General features: G+C 43.5%; 1 protein-coding gene across 1 annotated transcript in view; it reads right to left on the bottom strand.

Annotated features, from left to right (window-relative positions):
• Positions 1-2,204: 2,204 nt before the first annotated feature.
• AK8 (adenylate kinase 8) overlaps positions 2,205-25,231 on the bottom strand; it is a gene marked incomplete at both ends in the record, with an annotated part of 73,700 nt that continues 50,673 nt past the window's right edge. Inside the window, 2 exon segments of the mRNA XM_082327370.1 lie at positions 2,205-2,451; positions 5,017-5,097. Coding sequence (XP_082183496.1) covers positions 2,205-2,451; positions 5,017-5,097 — 328 coding nt within the window.

Below are 25,231 nucleotides of genomic sequence, written 5' to 3'. Positions count from 1 at the left end.
TTCGTTTACAGTAATTAAATGAATGTCAATTGTTTTAGTTGTTTCTGAGGGAGAGTTCTACATGAGTATTAGCATGTTCTGCTAACCCTTACGTTCTGCACTTCAGGCCTGCTGCAAACCCTTGGGGGTTGACCATTGACCTGAGACTCCGTACCCAGGCATGCCAAGCGCATCTCAATGAGACGAGCTCTTTTTCTCAGTTTCTATGGAACCAGCGGAGCGGAACTAATATAGCGTCCGCATATAGATGAAAGAATGAAGAGGAAAAAGGGCTTTACAGCTAAATTAATTAAGCAGATGTACCTGTCTAATTAAAGATGCACTGTCCCTTTTGTACCCTAGCTGCAGTACAAACAGTATTTAAATACACTCTCTATCCATTTCATCGATCAAAATATTTAGTGGGAACACTCAGATGAAGGTGATATTAGCAAGATGAGCTTCCCATGTATTATTAATAGAAGGGCTCCCAATTATGCATGAATGCTACAGCATATCTTTATAGCAATAGCATAAAAACCAGCTGCCCGAGTAGGTTACCAAACAGCACATTTGTAACAGGTAGAGCGGTTATAAATGCCCTCGCCCAGCTTTACACGAGGGTTTGCGGCTGGGCCCCGTGCCGTGGGAGCAGGCGCTGCCTCGGCCCGGCGCTACGAGCCAGAACTTCCCGGCGCAGGAGGCACAGAGGACTCGGCTCGTGCCGCTGGTGCCAGAGGATTTGGCTCTCTTAGATGTCAGAGACATTTATTGTGAGATTTTTTCAAAGCTGCCCTCAAGGCTGGAAAGTCCAATTCTCATTCACCAAACCTCCCAAAAGGTATCGAAAATCCTGACCTTAAACTCTCCCAAAACAACACGCTATCCCCACAGCCATCCGGATAACCAGGGTCTTCCCACCTGAATTTACTCTCCAGGAGCGAGGAGGGAATTTGGCGCGTACGTCCCTGCAGCACTCCATGCAGACCCAGACACGCACGATCAAAGGCGGCCACAGAGACCCAAACTTATTTACAGAATAGGATCAGAGAAGTCATCTGAAACCAGAAGGCTCCCGGAGGCCTGGCCTCCCTGCCAGGGCAGGGCAGGCGCCTCCCGCACCCTCCCAGACACAGAGAAAGCTGGAACTCCTCCCCGTCCCCCGGTCAAGGGGAATTCACACTTGTACACAAGGGAAAACACAGGGAAACAAAATAGAGGCATCAAACTCCGCGCTCCTCTGAATCACAACAGCAAATCACGCCCCTTCCTTGGAAGTATTAAGGATGTGCATTTCCATAGCCACGCTCTGAGCCAGCTAACAGCGTGCCGTGCTTTTCATCACGGATTCTGCAGTGAAGAAAGCCTTACCTGAGTGTTTACTGCAGCCAGATCCAGCCCGAGCCAAAAAACCTGGCCCCCGCACTGCCCAGCCCCGGCTCAGTCAGGGCAGCTGCAGGGAACAGAATTTAGTAACCTCTCTGCTCCTGCAGCTCGTTATGGCCTTAATTGGGTTCTGAAAGTGAAGAAACCTGCAACCAGTTTTCCAGGGCTCGGGATACTTTTTCTAGTTGTTGTGAGTCGTTCTGCCCGGCCGCAGGGTTGCACTGCAGAATAGGGTGACGGGGACGGCCGGCGCATCTGCAGAGCGACTGCTTTGCCGGGACTTTTTAAGCAATCGGAGTTAAGAAGGGAGTAAAAACCTCTGCATCCTGGCCTCCAGACACTGCAGTCGTCTTTGGGGAAAGCGCACCGCAGAGCTGCAAGCTTCGGTTTTCTCTTTGCTTTTGTGTTTGCTCGCAGCGAGCGTGGCAGTGAGGCAGACAGGTCGTGCGTGGGTAGTTTTGGTGGACAGCACCGAGTGAATTAAGACACAAACACGTCTCGTAGCTTTAATGCTCCAAATTGGCTTTGTGGGTATTACATAGTTAAGACAAAACTTATTCACTGAATCACAGAAACAGAAAAAGATATTTGAATTAAACACAGGACCTTCCCTAGCCGCAGTGCTTCGTACCTTGGATCACAAAACAAAAGCTGGAAAAATTTCCCCTAAAGCAGAATTTCTTGCTCGCTGTACTTCACTCAGCCTTGGTGAGCTTCAGATTTAAGAGAGCTTGCCGGACTTCCTCTTCACGTGCGATAACCTGCCACGTCAGTGACCGGCCTGCAAACGTTCCCGGGAAAAGTTTAAAATCAACTGTTCCAGAAATCATCCTTATTAATTATAAACTTTTTAATTTTTTGCATGGAAGGGGCTTAATGATACAGCTTTCTATAAACTCAAAGACAACATGAGGGTCTTGGTCAGCATTGACATAAAAGGCATCTTCATAAAAATCCTCCAGTTCCTTGATGTTCCTGTAATAGGTTTCCACGCGCTTCTCAATATTTTCTTCCTTGTCTCTAGGGTTCTGCCTGAGCCGGGCTTGGATCTCCGGTGTGGGTGCTGGTCTGAACGTAGCGTGGTATCTGGGGATGAGATACAAATGCCACTGCTTCAGCTCAAGCTGAGGACGCCGCGGCCATTTCCTAAGATACCGCGTATCCCAGTTCCTTGGAAATGCCTCTTTCTACTCTAGGTTGGGGTTTTAGAACAATGATTGGAAATTTCAGGGCAAGTAATCTGTCATTCCTGGTCTCAAGAATCCTGGATACTCAAAAGCCAAGAGTTTCTCTTGAGGTGACACAGAGCGAGTGCTGCTAGCGTTTATACACTTCGCACAAGGTGTGGAGAAATCCCTGCTACGTGCCCAGTGCTCCAGGTCCAGAAGCATTTCCAGATCTGCTCCAGATCCACTCCCCAGGTAACACGCTTTACTTGTAATCTTTGATTCCTATCTTAAAAAAATATATCTAATAAAGCCTAACCTGAAACCTTAGCATCTGTTAACAATCTTTGCTGTGGTTCACTGTTACGCTGATGCTGGACGTCAGTCAGGAAAAAATTGCCAAACTTTGAGTGCTTGCTCTGCGCTGAATCAGCGAGCCCAAGCACAGCCCTGTGTCCAGGCGCTGCCGAAGGCCCTGTAACTTAAAATGTGCTTAAGGCTCTCAGACATTGGGGACTTCCCTGCCAAGATTCAAAAGTGCAGCAACAGGGCTGGGATCACCAGTATTAAATTTTGAAAGTATTTCCTATTAGCGCGCATGTGGCCGAGTGCTTCCAGCAAGCGGCAGAAGGGTAGCGGGAGCACAGCCCTCGCTCGACACGGGCTCCAAATCACCACAAGCTCCAGCGCGAAAGACAGGTATGCTTCCTCTTGATAAGCCACGACAAGTCGGGTTAGTACTGTGTTTGCTAAAGATCGACAAGTTAAGAAGACACAATTACTCTACCTCAGTCTCTATTTCTGGGCAGATACCAGGTAGAATGTAATTGCTAACACTTTTTTATAATAGCTGAAGATAAAAAGAGGTTAATTCACTCTGAGGTAGGTTTTGGTTATTTCAAATTTCCAAAATGCCAGAATTTGGCTTCCCTGAATTCACAGCTGTAGGGTCACTCAACCAGTCAGCAGGCTTCAGCAAGACAGAGGATCTTCATCACCGGAGTCCTGGAGCAGTGCCGCCGTCCGGCTCGGTCTGCCCGGACCGCTGACACCAAAGAGAATTCTGACGATGCTTCTGCATTGCCAGAGGCTCCCAGCAATCACTAACGGCTCTGTTGCAAACACATATTTAAATTTCCTGCCATGCTAATTCTACTTCTGAGTAAATGTCTCCTGTGCCCTAACACAAACCCAGTTTATCCCTCTTCCCGCCCAGCCAAATTTTCTGAAACCGTTGGGATCGATGCAAAACCAAGGAGAGAAGCAGAGCCTCGGTGTCTCTGCACAGAACTGCCTTACAGCTCCAGCTGGTACAGTGACGTGGACACAGCGTTCATTCCACACTAGAAGTATTTAGAGCACAGCCGAAGGCCACCCTCTTCGCTGCACTGGGGCCAGCGGTGCAGGTTTAACATAATGCCGAGGATTAGATACAGCATCTAAAACCATTCAATTCACTATGAATTTGGAAGGAATAAAACCCAGAGTTTGGAAGAAGAAAGCGTGTTAACTGGAGCAGATACCGAACAGGCTAATCCTAATGATAAGAAATGCAGAGATGTGTGAATGATTTGCTTCACGCTGTTCATTTCTTCTGAACAACTGCATCGCTTATTGCTAAAACAAAGAGAACAGTTCCAGCAAATCACTGTTGCCGTCACAAGTTAATGTCGCACCTCGAGTGAGATGTCTGTATAATCATGTATCACTTTGGGACGAATCCAGTATTTATGGCCTTAATCTTTGAGGGTTCAGTATTTGTCTTGGATTCAATAGGATGCATTTAACCATCAGAAAAGTCAAATAGTGGTTTAAAATTTAAGTGTGGGGAATCACACAAACAGAGCGCAAGTGAAGTTGCAAATCCACACCAATTCCAGCAGGTATTTAGGAAGATATTTCATTGTTACTTGTTCCCCGAAAAACAAGGGTGGAGGAGACAGTAAACCTGAAGGTCACTGGTGAAACAGGGCGATGTGACTGCCAGGGGGATGAACTGCCGCATTCGAGAACCCAGCCTTGCAGTGACTCAGTGACTCAAATGAGTTTGCTCTACCGAGCAGGAAATACATTAATATCTCGCAGCAGACGGAACCATCAAGGAGCTGGGGGAAGCAAAATGCAGCAAGTTTTCCATTTTCCCTGGCTGGGAAGCCTTCAAAATGCCCATGGGAATGTCTGAAAACCATCTCCATTTAGGCTAGGTTTCAGACATCTTCCCTCAGCGTTATTTTACCAACCAACTTAGTTACCATTAAAATGTTAGATTTGAGCTACTTGCTACCGTAGATTTCAGGCTCCAAGATTTTAAAACGCCCTATTCTGAGAGCAGGAGCTTGCTGCAGCACGTAGGTGGGTTGGTGCTCAAGTCCCTAAGCAAGAGTACAGCATTCCTGAGTTTCCTTAGATTTCTATGAAGTCTGTCTGGTGCTTTCATCTCACTGGCAGTCTTGAAAAATGTTAAACATCAGACATTAGTGCTAACCTTTCCCCAGTGACGGGATCAATCCTTCGTTGAGACAGTCGTTCCATGATGGATTCATAGGGGAGATTAAAGAAAAATACCCTAGGGAGAACATAACAATTAAGTGCATTAACATGCTGAGAACATCACTTGTGACATTCAGAGTATGAGTTAATCCTTACCCAAACGGACGGCACACACAAACGTGGAAGTGCCAGCACCACTCAAACCTGCGGCACCAGAGAACACTGGCGCATGCACAGGACCTCTCTTCTCTGGTTCTTCTCCTCACATCTTGGTTAGTCTCCAAGCGCATCAAGGTGCTGCGTGCACTGTCAGGGCTTAACGGACAGTGCGGTGTGGGCAGCAGTGACTGAAATACAGCTGGAGCCGATCTCAGTCTCATAGCTCGCTCTCAATCCAGCAGTTACCTCTGAGCTTCCCCTGGATCCAGCGTCTCCACCCAACTAGCAAATACAATCACAATGACATTCTGCAAAAGGTAAATAAAAAATTGCTACCGTTCTGTCAAAGACAAAAAAAAGAGCTTGTCTGCCAGTATTATGCATTCTTCCCTAATAACAGCACTGCACGACTCAGTGCCCATGAAAGGGATTTTCCTCTTGCTGTTTTAGTCCACTTCTTTTGCCCTTGCCTCCCCACACAGCCCCACAGTGCGAGTCCTCCTGTCTCCCACTCCCGTCCCGCATCCCGTAAAGCAGACTGAGGAATAAGACCTAATAGGTGCCACATTACGATGCTGACAATTCCCCGTCCCTTCCGCCAGCATTGACCTGCAGAGAACAGTGCCAGGGCACAGAAGGCAGCTCGGTACAGCATAACCCCCTTGACAATCAGCCTTGCTGTTGAGACAGCTAAAGAGGAAATATTAATGCTTGATTTTAAGATCAAAATCTGCAATTCCCATTGAGTCTGAACAAGACCTAGGCACTCAGCATCTTAAAAAGTCAGACCCTCGGTGTCAGTGATGTGGGTTCCATGCTACGAACAGCTTTTCACCAGAGGATGGAGCGGGACTTTGCCACCTCATTTCGTTTAAACAGGTTACGCAAAAGCCCTGATTTCAATCACGGATGCAGAACCAGAAAACAACATACACCACAATGTGACACACCAGTCACATTACACTGTTGCACAGAAACTGGTGTGCCCATCTCACGTTGACTCCTCCTTGGCATTTTGGTTCATTATAACGGTTCTGTTTTTTAGAATTTTATAGTCTAGTTCAAAAGCTCTTCAGCAGAAAATTCTTGACAAACTGCTGAGGATGAGCAGACGCGAGTCCCCTGTCCCTCAGCTATTGGAAGAGGCCACTGCAATAGGAGACTAAAGCAGATCTGGACGAAGATCACATTCAATGATTAATTCAGAACAAAATAAAATATAAGGCTTCCTTTGAAAACTTATGGAAAGAAACTTTTCCCAACCGAACATGGCCTGAAGGCTGTAAATACATCTTTCTTTATAATACACCTTCTCCTGCTGCTGCCTTCAAGGCCAGGCTTCCTCTTTTTGTTTGTGTCTGCCTCTCACAACAGATACTGCATGCTTTAGACATTCACCAAAGGAACATTTTACACTGACTGGGTGGGATCAGACCAGATGAAAGGCTGAGCTTTACCTCGGCATGCACAGAGCAGATTACTAGAATCCTTTGTAGGATTTAAAGTTATGAAAATCATCTCTCTTTTCAAATGTTTACAGATAATGACTTCTATTCACACTGTGGTAACAAAATAACAGCCGGGAATAAAACATTCAAGATCTCGGAGATTCCAAAGACAGGAAAAGAACAACAGTTTCAACACTCTTTTATCCCTTACACTCTTAACATTTTGTTTTTCTTTGTTTCTGTTGCCCAACAATGGCACAAAACCGTGATTGTCAGAACAGGTAACATCTGATGATATGTCTCAAGATGAATATTCTAGTAGAGAGGAACAACATTTATACAGTCATGATAATTGATACGGCTTCCTATTATATTCTGAAATAAACAAAACCACTAAAGGATTATAACCTGGCATATCAAGAAAGCTTGTCGTAATTCATAGATACTAACTCAAAAAGTATTACGGTATTTGAAACAGAAGAGCCTAAAAAACTCCACTTAAAAAGCTGCCAACAAAATGAACTCTGAAAGCCTTGTCTGAGATTCCCTTCTTTTTTATACAAGATGCTTCTTATTATCCAGTCTGGTGTCACCATTAAAGAAGAGTGTAGGGGGAAGATGTGGGAGAGTATAGACATCCCTGCTAATATGGATTTTTTTCCCCTACATGCATTGTGTAATGGCACACACAGAATACACTATACAACAGCACAAACTCCTAATCCCGCGGTCCTTGCAGGGGAAGGTGGGATGCCTTACCCTGCCACACCGTACATCTCCTATAGATAAGAGAAAACATCACTCCCCGGGGCTGTCAGTTTAAAATTGTTCAGAAGCAGGAAAAAAAGATGAAGGGGAAAAACACTGACAGAGCTACCGTCTAGACTTAAAATACTTCCAATTAGAAAGCTTTATTATCATTTTGAAGGAGACACATACCACACACAGTCTATTATGCAGCCCCAGGAGGCTTACTCACATGAGTAAAGCCTATTTACACGTATGCACTCTCTGTGAAGTATTTGCCTTGGGCATATGATACATCTCCTTCGGCTCCTCAAGGTATTTCTGAGCAACATTTCGCCCGTGTCCCTCTCGCAGGCTACTATGGCTCTGATCACATAACAAACCCGACCCTCCAACTGTCCAGGTAACGTCTGTTGGATTTCTCTTGGAAATCCTCATAAGATAGAGGGCTGCACCCACGACCTTGATCCAGCATTTAGAGCAGTAACTGGAACAACTCCTTACAAGTACTGGATTCATCTCCAAGCAGAGCTTGGCCCCTCTCAACTACCGAGTGTAATTTTTTTCACATAAATGCATCCTCTGTAAAGCTCGCTTTAGGAATCAGCCAGGCTTTGTATGTTGTAATGTGTCACAACTTCTATCAAGGGGAAATATGAAACAGATGTCATCAGAATTGGTAGACAGGGAGGCAAGGAAACACAGCCTCATATCAAAGTATACTACATTATACTGCTAGATTAGCATCTAGCGCAGCTTCTCTTTCAGAGTTGGCAAGCTGTTAGCTCAGCTCCGCAACAAGTGAGTAATGTCAATCAGCAGCAAGGCGAGGTGCGCGCCGGGGAGGGCTGGGCAGAGAGGCACCAAAATCCTCCCTCCTGCATCACGGGCTCAGCATCTACCTAGCGGCAACCCAAACTCGTTGGCATCCAGTTACAAACTGGTGCTCTGCGGGGTATAACTCGGTAGAGCCTCTCAGCCCAGGCCTCGGAGGACAAATGTCCCCCTAACTACCACCGAGTAGCAACACTGCTGCTAGACGCAGGACTGAAGCCAAGTGATTCGTAAGCAAAGCTCTGTCCTCTCTCCTTTGTTCTCTCTCCCAGGAGAGGGATGTGAGAGAAGGTCCAGTCCTGTCAGCTAGCTTTCACAGATAATAAAACCGTGAACACAAATGTTAAAAGGGAAGAAAAAAAATCTCGTGTCAGAATCCTACCTCTTCCTCACTGTACTTGACATCACTTATCTAATCTATCACAGCTTTCAGATACGTTAGAGAGATTAAACTCCAACAAATTAATAGTGTTGATGACACCTTCACTGTGTACCTAGTCAAATGAGAACTAGTCGCCTTCGAATGACGATGAAATATATACGGCCCCTAACAGCTGGAATACAATGTTGTTTTCCTACCAGCCATCTGGCATTCCAAAAGGGTATTCCAACCGCTTCTGCCTTCGGACTGTTCAGACAGCGTCGTCTAAGATCCTAGAGGTCACCAGGGCATCCCGATAGCTTCCCTTGGCAGACGGCGAGAGGAGAAGGTAAAAGTATGGGTGGTAGAAGTTTGATTTCACACCTGATCATGAGACAGCATTTTTGGAAAAATGTGTCACAACCATACAATAAGTGAAGAAAGGTTTTTTGATGTACACAACAGCATTCACCTAATCCTGAACTGCATTTGTTCCAGATGGCAACCAACCTAGTTAATCCAAGTTATTAACGACTGACAGTGCTCAGAGTTGTCCTCAGGAGAATTTTTTGGGTGGTGGTTTTCCTGTTTTGTGGATGTAACATCACTGACTCAAAGCACCTATAATGGAAAAATTACGAGTGTTGCCGTAAGACAAGCAAGTGCCGTGTGCCTGAATCCTGGTATCACGGAGCCCGGGATTAAAGCACGCTCCTCCTGCGTCCTGACAGTCACCTTGCAGGACGGCTCCGCTGCCTTGCCAGCTGCCTTCACATCTCAAGAGAACTGAAGCTCTGCCTGTAAGCCACGGCCTTTCACCAGTTTTGGTCTTGTAATGTAAACATAGCTTTTCTATGAGGCTGACCTAGATGGATCCAGATGTTGACTGCTCTAGACCTGAGCTATTTACTTAGGTCAGACTCTCATCCTTGGCATTTCCCATTACCTGCAGTTGCTCTGGGCTGACATTGGTGGAGGGGAGCCCAAAGCCAAGCCCTTTTTGTAAAATTATTGTCTGTGAAATTTGACCTATACCTTTAAATCTAATTGAATTCATACCTTGTTTTCATTTAAGGATGAAAAATGATGCAACGTGATACCTAAGACAGAAACCTAACTCCCTAGCTGGCTTTTAAAAACAGAGACTACTGCCTTGCTTGTGGCTATATCAGGGCCAGATCAAGCCTTGCAACAAAGTTAGGATGCTTGAATTAAAAAAAAATACAACACCAAACAACACTGGGCCACTTTTAACATAGCATTTGAACTTTAGAGTTGAAACCGCAACTTTAAAAATAGCAAACTATTAATCTTTCCCTTATTTTCTTGACTCCTATATATCTTCTCCCTCGTAGGCAGGTACCAGCTGCCATATTCCCATTCTTCACGCTCTGCACTCTGCAAAAAAAAGAGGCCCCTGCTGGCCAATTCTTGTTTAAAATTGTGCATAATTGATAGTGGCAAATCTACCCCAGCTGTGTCTAAAACCTCTCCAGGGGCAAGAAAAACACTCTCTGTGACTGTCATTAACTACTAAATTAGCAAGTGCTCCTGGCAGTTTACAACGTACCACATCAGTTTGCTTTAAAAAAAAAAAAAGTGAAGATCAGATGCCTGTGTGATCTCAAAGTTACAGCAAACTCTGCTGGCAGAACTTTGACAGAACCCCAGATAAATCAGAGCAAAATAGAATGGGAACGAGAGAGCAAGAGAGTGAGCGAAAGAACGAGAGGAAGGCAAGAAAGGAGAGAAAGGAGAGGAAAGGAGACAAAGTTACCCTCTTTTCCAGGCAGACAAATAGAAAACGTCGAAGTGAAGGCTAGAAAATTGAGCCTTTCGTAAATCACAGAACATCTTACTCAACATGGAGATATCAACACAATGTTATCTGATGCTATGGCACCATTCCCCATGGAAAATAACTCTCCCGGAAGACTTAGTTCTGGCAATGCAAGGGCTACAATTTTTGTAATTGAGATATAAAGCTGAAAAAAAGAGATGAATCTGTTGAAGTGTACGGTGCAGTAGCTCTCTAAAAGGCTACCACAGGTAAAATCCTTATGTGATCATTGGCACAAATGCAAGCTCCTCCCTTTGGTTCATAAAACAGAGCCAAAGCAGGCGGAGAAGGAAATAACACAGTTCTCGCAAAGGATGGAAAAGCCTTGGGGGGCATTACGGCCTGAACTGGCAGGGAGGCAAGTACCATCTCTAGCAACTGTCCTGAATTCGACAATTGTTAAAATTGACCATATTTTTTGGTTCTATAAGCTTCCAAAAATGCACAAAACGACAAACTTCTGGATCCTACAGGGACCACAAGCCAGACAGGGGTGGGACGGCAGGCTTGGCCCAGATATAAGAACAATCTGCATTGCAAAAAGGTCTTTTTCTTGGGTAGCACCATTGAATTATCACAATAATATGGCAAATCAAGTTAGTGGTTCAGGCTGACAGGTACAAGGAAGTTCAGATTTGAATCCAAGTGACTAATCCCAGCTAAAACCCAGGCCGTCTTGCTTTATTGACTTTCTAGCCGGAGATACCTGACTTGGATCAATCAGTTCCCCTAAAGAATGCTCCCTTTCCCGTAGCATAAAGACACCTTGAATCTGAAACCTTGGCTAAGCCTCTTCTCGAGAACTAGGGGCCCAGCCACAGGATCCTGAGCACATTATATTTCCATAATTACATTCTGCATCCCCAAATCCCCTCTTAAAAATTAAACTGGTTACATAGGTGCCATCTACCTTTTCCCTAGCCTCGTTCAGGTTTCTCTCAATGCAGCTATAACCCAGGTATTTTGCCCATGGGTAACCAGACTACAAATGATCTTCTGAGGCTGCACTACTGGCTGGACATGGATCTTAGTTCTCTTCCTACCCTAAATACTGCTTCTGCACGTCTCTGCAATGGATGAAATGATCCTTATCTCTTATTTATGGAAGGAGCTGTTGGGAGGTTTTATTCACTGATGTCTTTCAAATTCTGGGATATCTTCTGATGAAAGATGCTTGATGCTATTTTGGGAAGTAATTTCACCCTGTAGGTTTTGACCATAAGGGAAAATACATTGCATAAACACTAAAACACAGGTTAATCGGCACAAGTGTTTTGCTCATTGAGCTCCTATAATGATTCATGGGATGACAAGCGATTTCCAGGCACTGGATCTTTCTTTTCAAATGGATGCATTTCTGTCGAATAACTCCAAAAGGCAGCTAAGTGGGGCACTATTCCCAGGACACGGCTTCTGGCCAGGGGAGCGAGATGAACAACATCCTTCGTAGCTGCAGATGTTCCTTCCCTTCGCCAGCAGTGCAGAGTAATGACTGTTAGATGTTTTCCACCCACCAGTTAGACGTGCTCGGCCTCCAACAGCCCAGGCAGCCGAGGTGGCAGGGTCCCTCCCGCACCCCACCCCACCAGCCTGGTATCTCAGCAGCATCTCAGCGGGTGCCGCACCAGCTTAGGCAGGGGGAACAGGCGCCGCCTTGCCGGGTAGCACCGTCTGTCTGTTTTACAGAACAATGGGCTGGATCTCGAGCCGGGATAAAGCAAAGTAGCTCCACTGGCGTCACGCGGATTTACACCAGCGAAGAACCCCAGGCCTTTCGGCAGCGAGAGCCATTCCACACGACAGCGGCCTGAAGAACTACCGGCTGTGTAAACGTGACATAAGCACAGCGAAAGGCACGCGTAGACAGAGCAAATGGTTTCATACGAGGGGCTTCAATGCATTTTTAAAGCTTCTTTTGAGAAGGCAATATTAACTCTTTCCATATGTAGTAAGTGACTTGGATGCATTAGTACCTCCATTCAAAACTGCTTTACATTTCTCCCCTCATTTTTATTCTTTGCCTCCTTCTTACTCTCAGCTGTTATTCTAGCATCTTTGCATTCCCCCTGGAGTTCATTCCAGCGGTGCTTTATGAATCACAGAATAAGATGGCAGCCAGCACCGCTTTAGAGTAATATGTGGCTGGCACGATTTCCACTATCCGCAAGGTTAATCAAACTCAGTCTCAGATAATCGAAAGCCTCTGCAGCCCCAGAGGCCCGAGGTCAGGAACCTGAACCCGCTTCCCCAAATGCAGTCATGTTTCCTTAGATGCTTGCAACCCTCCCCTGCAATAATTAGATTCTGCAAAGCAAATCTTGAGCGGAGCAAGAACTCCAGGGTTAAGCACTAGCAAACTCATACCAGAACTGATGCCTTTGCTACCTGTCTGCAGCTTTTCTCTAGTACCTCCTGCTCCTAACAAGGAAACCTCTACTTTTCTTCCTTATTAAATAAATGGAAACAAATTTATAGTAAATGATGTTTAATCTTAAGTGTTCCTATAAAATGCTACGTTAAACTCCCCCATCCCCATCACTTAAACGCTAACTTTTGTTGTTGGTAGGATATTTGGTATATAAAATAAAATAAAGAACTGACACCAAAAAAATGTATGATTTGGGGGCAAGGGGAGGGAATAAAAGAATGGATTATAATGTGTCATTTTATATATGTGTCAAAGGAAACCAATTTCATAATAGGGAATAAAAATTCCCTGTTTAAATACTGTCAAATAAATCCTCAAATGTAATAGGGTTCACTTCTGGGGAAAAGAAAACTAAACCTGATTAAATATTAATGTGGCGTAGTATTAATTAAGAGAGAAAAAAGTCCATCAAGAGAACCCCAATATGTTTACTGTGTCCCCAGGAAGCTGGAAAATTTCACAATCAAGTGTGTAAATGTTCTAAAAAAGGCTCCTGAATATTTTATGAATATTTGTCATAAAACAGAAATAATAACCACTGTGCAGAGCTATTAGAATTAATATTTATGCTGCCCGCCATGAAATATTCATGGGGACAGAGAAAGGGGGGCCCGTAAGACAAGAATTAATTTACATTGGGCTTGGTTTACCCGCTGGCTTGATGTTTAAAGACGGGTTGACAAGCCTCCATATGAATCCGTCAGTCACTTGCAGCAGTAGGTGGGGTGAAGGCAGGGGGAGGCGGGGGAAAACGGGTCCAAGCTGCTGACAGCTCACAGATTGAGTTTCTGACAGCCCTTAAAAAACCTAAACGGCCCCCCACCTTTTTTTCCTTCTTCCATTGCCCAAGGCGCTCTGTACTGCCACCGTTCATCCGATCTCCCCTTCCATCTGCTGAAATTAAGGAATTAATGAGCGCTATACACTTTACAGCGGGCCCCAGGAATGTTTACTGGTGATTAAATTATAATGCAGCCAAGCTGTATAATTCATGAACCAATTAAAGGAAGTGTTAGTTGATTTGATGGGATGAGGACGTACAAAAAGCATTTAACTAATAGGGAACCGTGGGCTGCCGGTCGCTTTGGCTTTCTCGGATTACGCGGCTAATTGCTCTGCTTTATAGGGCTGTCACAGATAGCCATACATATTTCATTGTTCTCAAATACTTCAATTGTTTGCTTTCGTGTTGCTGCTGTAATATGTAGAAGCCCAGCCAAACTTCAGTGTAGTTAAAGCACTACTCTGCAAAAGCAGGTTGCTTGGGGAGGAGGGAGGAATGAGAGGGGCAGAAGGAGAAGGCTGGCTGACAAAGGAGTAACTTAAAGCCTCAGAGTTAAATGTCACTCAGCAATTACATGATTAAAAGGTGCAACATATGATAGTCTTTTGTTTTACAACTTTTTGGACACTAATATTCTATGCTGACTTCACCGCAGAGAAAAATATTGGTACACCAAGCTGCGTTTTCTTTTAATACTGAGGAGCAAAAGAAGAAGGTGGAGAGGGAAGTATATTTAAAAAAATCCAGCAGGGAGGAGCTAGATTGCTGTGGTTATCAATACATAGTGTTTTAACTTACATGATTGGATATTCTAAAATACAGGAGATATGAAGGAGGTTGATTTCCCATCTGGGAGAATGCTCAGTGTCTAATTCAGAGAGCTGCTGAATCGTGCTAGCTAGTCATCCCAACAACTTCAGTTTATTACACAAGGAATGGGGGAATTTACCATTTCTGCTGTTTTACAAAGCACTCCCCCCCAGCTGACAGGCCACAGGATTTGACGAAATGGATTCTCTTGATTTGAAGAGGCCTATCACTCAATTTACTCCTGTCCTCAGTCAAAAACAGGCACGTTCTTCTAGCAATGAAATTCCCAACCCATATACAGTAGTATATGCATTGCCGGAGAAATTAGGTACTATCAGATAAATACCACAAACACATGCACTAACTTGTAGTTAGTCCCTGAAATCTATTGAATAAAGAACAAGCTGGGTAAATATGCTATTTCTGTAGCTCAGTGATGAAGACTGTGATCTTCTCTGGGTCCCTGCTGAGGTGTATTGTCACCCACCTGAGGAACGCTGTGGTAAATCCTGACCTCCTGTCTAATTTAGAGCTTTAAATTTCCAAGTCTTGTACAAACACCAACTAAATGACTTTCAAGATATCCTATTATGTAAAGCTTATAATCTGGTTCATCCCTTTCCTCGCGCCCGTTCCCTCCAGGATCTGGCTTCGGAGAGCAGTCCCTGCGGCGCGCCCTCCCTGACGCCCCGGTACGTGCCTCTCCTCCCCACGTGCTCCATCCTTCGGCGCAGAGCATGAAATCCCCTCTCCATATCTGCCCGCTCCGGAGAAACAAGGGGGTGTGCTGGTCTGCCAGAAGCAAAACTGTGCAACACCGCACCAGTTTTGAGAAAGGTTTTGTTAGGTAGGGGCAGCCAACAGCTGGTGCTCAGGAGAACTTCAAAATGTGCCAGCTTCACTTTGACATTCCAGTTACGAACCAGCTCCCAGCCAAGCGCCGCAACACTAAACTAAGAAAATCCATCTCTGCCCTCCTGTTGGAATTGTTCTGTTTTGCATAAAGAATTGCATCAAACCAGAAAAGCAGAATATCTTTGCAGTCCAATGCGCGTGTTCACCAGGGAGGCAGGAGACTTACATTCAGTGAATACTTACTTTTTTCTAAAAAGCAGAGCAAACGTAAGGAGCCCCAGAAAGAAGGAGCTGAGTGTCCCATTTCCCAGGACAGCACTCAGATTTGCAGGCTAGGGGTTGTCCAGGTGGAGAAACAGGTGGGAAAAAAAATCTTGGGATACTAAAGAAAAAAGATTTCTCATATAGCTTGACCCTGATGTTTAAAAGGTAGTATGCCAAAAAAAGAGTTATTTTAAATAATTTCCTTTATTCAGAAATACGATATATTGTTAGTTTGTCCCTAGCTTCTGGGTTAAGTAATGCAAAACTTTGGCTTAAGACATTAGTTTAATAGGCAATCTCCGAAATAAGGGATAATGACACCAGTTACACAGCAGGAAAACTTGCCATTAACCCACTGTGTGGTTGAGTGAAATGGAAATTGGATTGCCTGTTCTAGAAAATAGAAAGGTTAAATTGTCTGGGAGATAAAGTTGATCCTAAACTCACCTAAGCGGGCAGTGCCTAGGATCTGAAATCTGACTAGCCAGATAATCATCTGGACAGTTACACACACAGTTGAAAGCCAACACGTGATCTTGTAGGCTTTGAATCATACCGTTGTTGGATTAAACACATCTGTAATTTGGTAAAATCCATTAAATACATTTATGACACTCGGCACCTGGGATAACAACAAAGGGCGTGTGTGTGTGCGTGTGTAGGCAAACTACATGACCTCACGCACCGCTCCCAGAAACAGCGGCTGCATCGATGTGGCCCTTACTTGGGGAAATGCAGAGGTGAGACGCAGGCCCAGGACTCACTTTCTGCCAATGATTGCTAACAAGAAACGTCAGAACTTGGCAATGTCAAGAAATGAGAGGCACTGCAGCAAGTATTTTCTTTGTTGCTTTTGAAGTGCCCTGGATACAATCAATCATATCGAAAAAACTATATTTTGGTTCAATGTGGAAAGGGCTATTTGCATTTCAATATGTTCAACTTATCCTGCCAATAAAAACATGGAATCATGAAGAAGAGATCAGGCCACTGGAGTGAAAAACAAGAGATGACATCCTGCAGACCTTTCAGATAAAACAGCTCCTTGCTTGTAACATTTCTGTTGACGTCCCAATATTTCTGAATGATTGGGTTTTCAAATGAGATCAGTCAGCATGCAAATGAGGAAACAGGATCAAGACATCTCCCATATCTGATTGGATAGAGAAATTATCAAAAGACCCTTTTTTCATATCGAATTTCCATCACAAAAGGTCAAACTTTCAACTCCCATTACTTTTGCTAACTGCATTTCACTGTGCCTGCCAGCTCATTGCTGCTGCTGTTTTCAGAGGAAAAAAAGAGAAGTAACAAATGATTACATCTTCTCCCACATCTGTCATGCAGGATGGACAAACATTTTCTAATCTTATTCTATTTTTCTCTACAGCCCTCAAAATCCTTGCAGCCAAAACATCCCTTCTAACCTGATTAGCTATTCCTAGGTTGTTTTTATTTTTCTTACAGGTTCTTTTCTTATTTTCTAGCCTACAGACTGACAAGAGCACCAGCTGTGTTGCCAGAATGTTTTGTTCTACAATTTGGCCATTTAAAATACTGTTTGATGCGTACTTTTCTAAAATATATCTCCTTGTGCTGTCTGGCTGGACTGATGCCTAAATACTCAAGTAAGGGATGTTCCAGAAAAACAAAAGACAAAGAGAGAGCATCATTTCCCCTGAAATCCTCACATAGTTATATTTTCCCTGGCAGTCCATCCCTGACAACAAACGCTGCCTGGCCTTCTGTAGGTTTTGATCCATTCCTTTAGTGAACAGATCATGGCCTGAGACTCCAAGGCTTCGCCCTGCCTGCTCAAAACACTCAGCTCATGCAAATTCAGAGAACTTACACCCTCGTGTCCAAACAGAGGAGCAGCTCAGCACCCCTAGGGCTCATAATCATAAAGGTTGGGAAAGACCCTTAAGATCATCGAGTCCAACTGTTAACCTATCACTGCCAAGTCCATCACTAAACCATGTCCTCGAGCACCATGTCTACCCATCTTTTAAATACCTCCAGGGATGGAGACTCAACCCCTTCCCTGGGCAGCCTGTTCCAGCCTGACCACCCTTTCAGTGAAGAAGTTTTTCCTAATACCCAACCTAAACTTCCCCTGGCGCAGCTTGAGGCCGTTTCCTCTCGTCTCATCGCTTGTTATGGGGAGAAGAGACCGACCCCCACCTCGCTACAACCTCCTTTCAGGCAGTTGTAGAGAGCGATGAGGTCTCCCCTCAGCCTCCTCTTCTCCAGACTAAGCACCCCCAGCTCCCTCAGCCGCTCCTCCTAAGACTTGTTCTCTAGACCCTTCACCAGCTTCATTGCCCTTCTTTGGACACGCATCCACTGCTTTTTTAGGTTTAGAGCTGAATTTTAGAGCAGCAGAAATAGCAAGTGGGGCAAGCACAAGAAGATGAAGACATTAGTAAAAAGTGCAGGACTCAATGTATTTGTTGCTACTGGTCCCATAAAAATTCTCTCTCAACATTATTATCATTGCAACATATATAACCCATCAGATTAGTACCTAGAGATTTCTACTCTTCTTATTTTCTCTGTTCTTCTTATTACTCAACAACTAAATGTTTCACAAAGCCATTTCCTACAGAAATATTTATGTTCCCAAATGTTTATTGGCCCCTCTATCATGATCAAGCTTTTATGAGCACTCTATACAGAACTCTGAATTAAATACGCAATTCCTGATCTATCAGATCTTGGCTTGATGCTGTGTTTGTCTGTTTTATACAGCAAGGCACTGTGGCAAACTACAGAACACCTTACAGAAAAACTAATTTATACAGTAAAGATATTTCTGTTCAACACTGACTGTGTGGGTTAGTGATTACAGAAAGCTAATGAGGACCAGGAGGCTGTAGGGTTTAAATTCCAGCAAAGGCACTTAGTCATTGTGTTAGGTTTCCTGAACAATGTTTTTACGTAATTTCTACACAGCTACGGACATTAGGCTCTGTACCATCGCGTGCTGGAGGGAGATGGAAGATGCTCCCTGTAGATGTTACACCAGCACTTCTCCCTCACTCGCTCCACGCCACGCAGGTCTCCGCAGCTCCCCAGAGCAGGCTGCCCTCAATCAGTGGCAGCTGGTTCTCTCCGTTCTTGCTGGCAGCTGCCACTCACAACCAGTGAACAGCTCAGACTCTTAGCTGGCTCCAGGAGCTATTCTCCCAGATTACTTCCTTCGTCTTTGATTTTTTCATTTTTCTTCTCTTCTCCTTCTGACCAAAAGTGCCTGTGGTGATTTGTCAATGTCTGTCTGTATCTAGTGAACTAAAATTTTGGCCTCTTTACCACATCAGATCAAGGCAATGTTCTCAGCTCCTTTGTACCCAACAAATGCCAGCCGCAGAATGCAGGGAGACTTTGTGCATGTAAGTTCTCCAACAGCAAAATCGTGGTGATTGTATTTTATCTATAGGTCTCTATTCTTCACAACTCTATTACTATTGAAACACTAATCATCAGGCCACCTAAATAGATAAAAAGTCATTCTCTGGAGGGTTAAAATTTGTAGTGTTCTCTTTTTTCCTGGGACAAGTCTGGTCAAAGGCTGTCCCAGGATGAACGGGGTATCTTACTCACTAGGTAAGGTCTGGAGTTCACCTGATTTAATAATGGGCTCTTCAATGTGGCTGAAAAAATCTAAAAAGATGTGCTGACTGGAAGCTATATTTGACATTCAGATAGATACATTCAGAACTGAGGTGTGGGTTTCTAACAATGATTAACTGCGTAGCAAGTTACGCAGCCTTGGATTGATTGCACAGGCAACTTTTAAACAGTGATTTTTTTTCATCGAAAAGATACTACAGTTCAAACAAGACTCTCTCTGAATCTGTTGTGAATTACAACGTGTTTGGAATTAACCAGACAGAACCTGACATCTAATCAAAAAGAAAAAGATGGATTTTTACTCTTAGAACTGTTTTAAATAAAAAAGATTCCCGTTCCTTAAAAGGCCTAACAACTTTGCATAACTGTTTTTACCTAGAAATAAATTGAAGGTAAGGGCACTCACCTTCACTCGCAGTTTGTACATACTGGGAAAATGTGAAAAGCTGAAGAGTTATAGTTATTTTCTCCCTAATACAACATAGATTCCTGCCTAACACCATAGTGAAAAAAAATTTTTTACAAAATCAAATCCTCCCGTTCTTCCAAGGGCAAAACTCCCAGATTACCTAACGATTAAGGATTTTCAAAATACCCTGTTCATACAACCACACAAATTCACTGGCACAGCCCTACTTCATGCACCATGTAAGAATTAGGCGTATTCAGAAATATCAGACCTTTGCAGCGCGTTTCTGCAAGGGTCGGAAGGACCCCAGAACAGGGTTTTGTGTAGGCTTCCAGTAAAGAGCTTACACTGCCATTACCATAAATCACCCCAGAATGTCAGCAGTGATATAGCGTCTTTCATTAAAAAAATACTGCAGCTTCTTTCAGAAGGACTGCCACTTGCCATTTCTTTTAGGTAATCAGATAGCCGTTAATTAATAAAGCTGTCAGGTGAATCGTCCTGCTCCGGTCATCATTATCCATTCTGTAACAGAATCCTGCTATCATCACCGCCATCCACCCCATAGCTTCCAGCTCAATTAACTTAATGCTATGCAAATGAGAGGCTCTCCTCATCATTAGCTTATAGCCCACAAATGTTAATAACATAATTGGGCCTTCAACAGGGTAATTAGACACGATTTCTTCCATTAGTCTTACAAGGCTAATTATTGTTGATAGGAGAGAGGGGATGAGTCCCAGTGCTGCATGCAAAGAGGGGCATCTGGTTAAAGCAAATATAGACAAAACATCAACACGGTAAAACACCAGTTGAGATCTATAGCAGGGTCAGGTAGGGCTGGGGGGAAGGAAGACAGCGTGGTGAGAAACTTGGGAACCGCTGGAGAAATTCTCTACAAGGCAGGAACTAAAAACAAATATTCAGCCCGAATATGGAGCTCTCCTACGCTTAGCAGTAAAACAACGTGATGCTTAATAAATCAGAGGAAGCTGCTCTCAAGTTTTTGCAGACAGGACAATTTGGAAGCTGTACTGATCAAACTTTCTATGTTTGTAATGCAAATATGCAGCCAAAGAAGGACACAGAAGAGACTTTAAGAAATGAATCTGTTCCTAGTTCTCCCTTGTCGTTATGCCCAAGCTTCTCTCCTGCCATCATCGACTTTGCTGTGGTTTATGGCATGATTTTTCTGAGTAACAGCTATTTACTGTAAGAATTACAGAATTGGAATAGAAGAATTTTTTAATAATCACTGAGCAAAATGCATTTCAGCTATTTATTAACAGAAAGTTAATAAAAACCTGGATTCAGTATAATGGACAGGCAGTAACATTTTTAACACAAAATGGCAGCAAGTTTTTGAGCTGTGATTATATTTTGAATGGTGGAATGAAAGCTGAGGGTTTGCTCCTATACCAGGTAATTCTATGCAGTCTCATCCATGGAGGTCAGGAACGTACAACTGGAGTCAGAATTCTGTGAGGAACCCGTACTTTTCAAAGGAGAAAGTAAACTTTACAAAAATAGGGGAAGTTCACCATACCTACCACTTTGCTTTGTGTTTTCCTGCAAACACTGCTAAGAAAAATATATGTCCAAAGACATATGAAGAGTCCAAAGGGCTCAAGGGGTTGGGGCACCATGTGGTTGCTTTATTTTGTTTCTGTTTTCTTTGACGTTGGGGCAAACTCATAGCCAATACAAATCCTTTGATTTCACTGCAAGTATGTGAAGAGGAACTCTTCCTATATACTTGGCCTGAAAATCAGCTTAACTTATGTTCAGAAAAGTAGGAGCGCTTACTAGAAGGTTAAATGAAAGAATTATTTTTTTAACGTGCTGTACCTTGATTTTGGTCAGTTATATCAAAAGAACAGACTGTCTTCTGGATCGTTCACTCAGTGCCTATCAGTGGGATAACAAGCAGCATTCCTATCAGAACAATATTAGACTACAATTTTTTTTTTAAATAATTTTTAGCACATGCAAAGCATGGTAGAGGTCTTACTGAGCTCAGAAATACAGCACATGTTAGAAAAGGATAACTTTTAAAAGCCCTTGTGGGACGGATAAAAGCCTTAGTCAAAATGTATTTCAAGCCTTACAAAGGACAGAGTTCTGTAACACAGAATTTTGTAAACATAATGTATTTAGGGACAGAAAAGATGATCCTTACACAGCACAAAAACACTGGGTCACCACTTGCACCTGAGCCAAAGGAAGCCAATGTAAGTGATGGTGATTAATACATTTATGTGCCTGCAGGTGATCCAGACCAATAGAATTAGATCCAGGGCATCTGTCAGACATAAGGGATCGGTCCTACATCTTTCCTGCAGAACAAGCTATGACAGTATTCAGCTCCGCTCTCTTAAATTGCCCTGCACTTGCTAAATTTACTTACTAGAAAATTCTGAGCAAATATCTTGTTCCAAGGCAAACAGCAGTAAATCCACTGATGTTTTAATGAAGATTACACTTTCTAATCCTCATGGTAATGACAAACTAGTCTCCATTCAATATGCAATATTACTTGACAGTTTTAATCACCCAAGCCGTATTATATTTGCTACAGACTGATGCACTTGTCTTCCCAGATCTTCAGCTTGGAGAATCTAAGCAAAAGCAGTGTAATGCCTCTTCTGCCTGGGGTTTTCAGTATGGGCCAATTTTGCCAGCAACACTAGCTCTGAGCAGTGGCTTACTCTGGGATTAGTCTCAGATCCAAAGAGACTACTACATCAGAGCACAGCTGGCACAATCTTGTCCTAAGTTTTTACTCCAGAATTCCTGAATTCTAGTAATCCAAGTAGTAGGAGTTCAAAGGAGTTCAAAGGTAACGTACATTTGTAATGTAGTTCCTCTAAAAGTACTGCCCCTGTGCTCTCAATATCAGACAGCAAACGCAGTAACAGACTTTCATAAACTCCGTTTTAACCTGTCCAGGTGTAAGGGTGACCTTTCTACTCTCAATAATATTCAGCCAACTTTTGCTACCACGCTGCTGAAGTAAATGGTAAGAGATCAACACAACGGGAGATACCTGACAACACCGGACAGCCCTCCTTTTCCTATCGCGCTTTCTCAGACACTAAGTGTCTATCCACAGTTCTCACACATGCAAAACTCTCATCTGTTTTATCGATATGTGTTCTCTTACAAAATGCAAACTAAAATGCTGTCACACCGTTACATTTAAAGTTTTCCTCCCTCAGTTATTTTTCAAAAGTTTTTCTGGTTCCAGTCAGATCTTGAAACCAGTATCTTCCTTACAAAAAGCTCCTAAATCCTAAAAAATCAGACTTGCATGTATATGGTTCTTATTTGCGTGTGAACTACTGAGGAAATTAAGGTAAAATTTTGAAAATGACTGCTTTAGTCCATGAAGAAATATTCAGAATTGACAAAACACATCATATTTTACCCTGCTGAGATGAATCAGTGTTACATTCCACAAAATGCACTGATGGTGCACGACTGCGTGCAGCTACATCTTTTCCTGCATACCTGTCTTAGCAAAATTATTCGTTAAAAGTGACTCTATACCAAACAGCCTCAGAGAAGAGCTGCAGGACGTCCCCTCAGGTTCAATGCTACAGCACTCAAACAGCACCTTGAATACTGCTGGATCTCAACCCAGAGTCAGTCATGGAGAGCAAACTGGGAGACCCGAGGGAACCCAGGTCTGGGAGTTCAGTGAGCTCTCAGGGATGCTCTTTGGTGACCAAAATGTGGGAATAAAAACCTAAGCAAAGGGAGCGCAGAGGGGAAAAGCACAGGTTAGATGACGTGACTACTATTTAAATGATAACACCTTGATTTCCATAACTGCTTCATTTTATTTCTTAAACAAAAGTGTGTCTTAGGTGAATGCCCTGAGCACCCGTTGTTGATCTGCAGAGATTCGTACCATGAAGTTGTCATTGTGAATTAAGATTTTAAAAGCCTCGTTCTTCTTTCAGGCAGTTCTCAGATCTCCTCTCAGAATAACATATTTTCCCCTGACAAGATGGAAATGTGCAGGTTCCCCATACTGACCCCAGGACACCCTTCATCTCAGCTTTCTGAGTATCACGGGAAAGGTTTAAATGCAAATGTGTGAGAACTTGGCTAGTTGGTTCAGTAAAAATCTTCAGTTTCTTCTAGGAACTAGAGACAATCTCAAATAATAATACCCTATAGTAAATATTTTTTTGTCTATAAGGATGCAAGCCAGTCCTTGCCCTGAAGTGACTGAGAGCATGCAAGGGCACAGGACTCGTGTGTAGCCGACCAAACCAGGCCTTCTTGGAACTTGACTCTTTCTGAGATGTTGCCTGATTTAGCCAGCTCCGTCCAAACTGCAGAGTCAAGTACCCAAAGAGAAAGCTTCCTGTAATGTTGAATTTGACATCGTTCAAAAGTTCTTCAACCCTGCAGGATTCAAATACAACCCAATGTCACCTACTCAAAGTCACCTTGTTCAAATTGCTGCTGCTACACTGGCATCTAATTTTGGCAGCCAAAGGAGGAGCTAGGAGCTCTGCCTTGAAAGCACGGATACTTCACGGCACTTTGCGAAGAAGCGCTGAAAACATAAACGTTCAGCCCAGTGCTTTCACAGTTTGACTGTATCTGTTCCCATGTGGAGAAAGCAGAGACGACGTGGGTTTGATTTGCCTTCTCTAAAACTTGCTGCCATTGCCAAAGACATGAAAAGTAGCCCAGACTCTACTGCTTTTACAGAGGTTTTCTCCTCTCTCTCCCCAGTTAGGTATCGAGTGCAGAAAGGCAACCTTGATACCAGTGGCATCTTCTGAGAAAAATGGTCTCAACATAAGGGCAATCAGGATAGAAAGTGTTCAGGTTTCCTAATGTCTTCTCATTTGTGAGAGATAGCTACTGCAGAAAAATATCCCTCCTTTCAGCAGCAAAAAGAATGAAAGGATTATGATGTGGTTTTGGGTCCTTAAAAAACAAAAATAAAAATATTGACTTAGAAGTAGAGGCTTTTCTTCTTTCTCTTCCTGGAGGCTTAGGAAGCTTGCTGAGATCAGACATCTCCTTAATTGCTGTATCCAGGATTTCACCAAACAAACTCCAGCCATCAAAAGGAGCTTGTATGAGGTAACTTCTAAAAATAATACCTGCCTCCCACAACTGATGCCAAATATACCTCCTATTCTTGTTGGAGCAGAATAAGCTTGTGACAGCAAAAGCAGCATCCTACAGAAAGCCCATAGAAGGATTGTAAAACTGATGTTTTGCTATTGTTGGCTCAAGATGCATATTAACGCCTTTCCCCAGGAGAGAAAGGCTCTCATGGTACCAATATAGGTCAGGCAGAATGTGCAGCAGAAGTGACACAATCTTTTTGTTGTAATCATCCAATTTTCTATATTGGATTATTTAATAGCACTAGCTTCTATTCAGATTAGTGTTATGAGGGAAGAGAGAGCACAATCTACTAAGGAAGAGAGGGAGAACAGAGAATAAGGGTTCCCCACCAAGAGCCAAACCTCAGAAATCTGCGGAAGGAGCTGCTTCCATCAGTTTTGTGTAGGGTAAAAGACTGTGTGTGCGCAGCTTTTTGCACTACAGGCGGAGATTTAGTTGTCACTATTAAGTAGCCCGTGGGCGTGACTGCTTCATAGAG

Source organism: Platalea leucorodia (genome assembly GCF_965183815.1).
Source record: "Platalea leucorodia genome assembly, chromosome: 15".
Taxonomy (NCBI): Eukaryota; Metazoa; Chordata; class Aves; order Pelecaniformes; family Threskiornithidae; genus Platalea; species Platalea leucorodia.
Note: the sequence above shows the minus strand (reverse complement) of the source record. Positions and strands in the feature narration are given on the sequence as shown.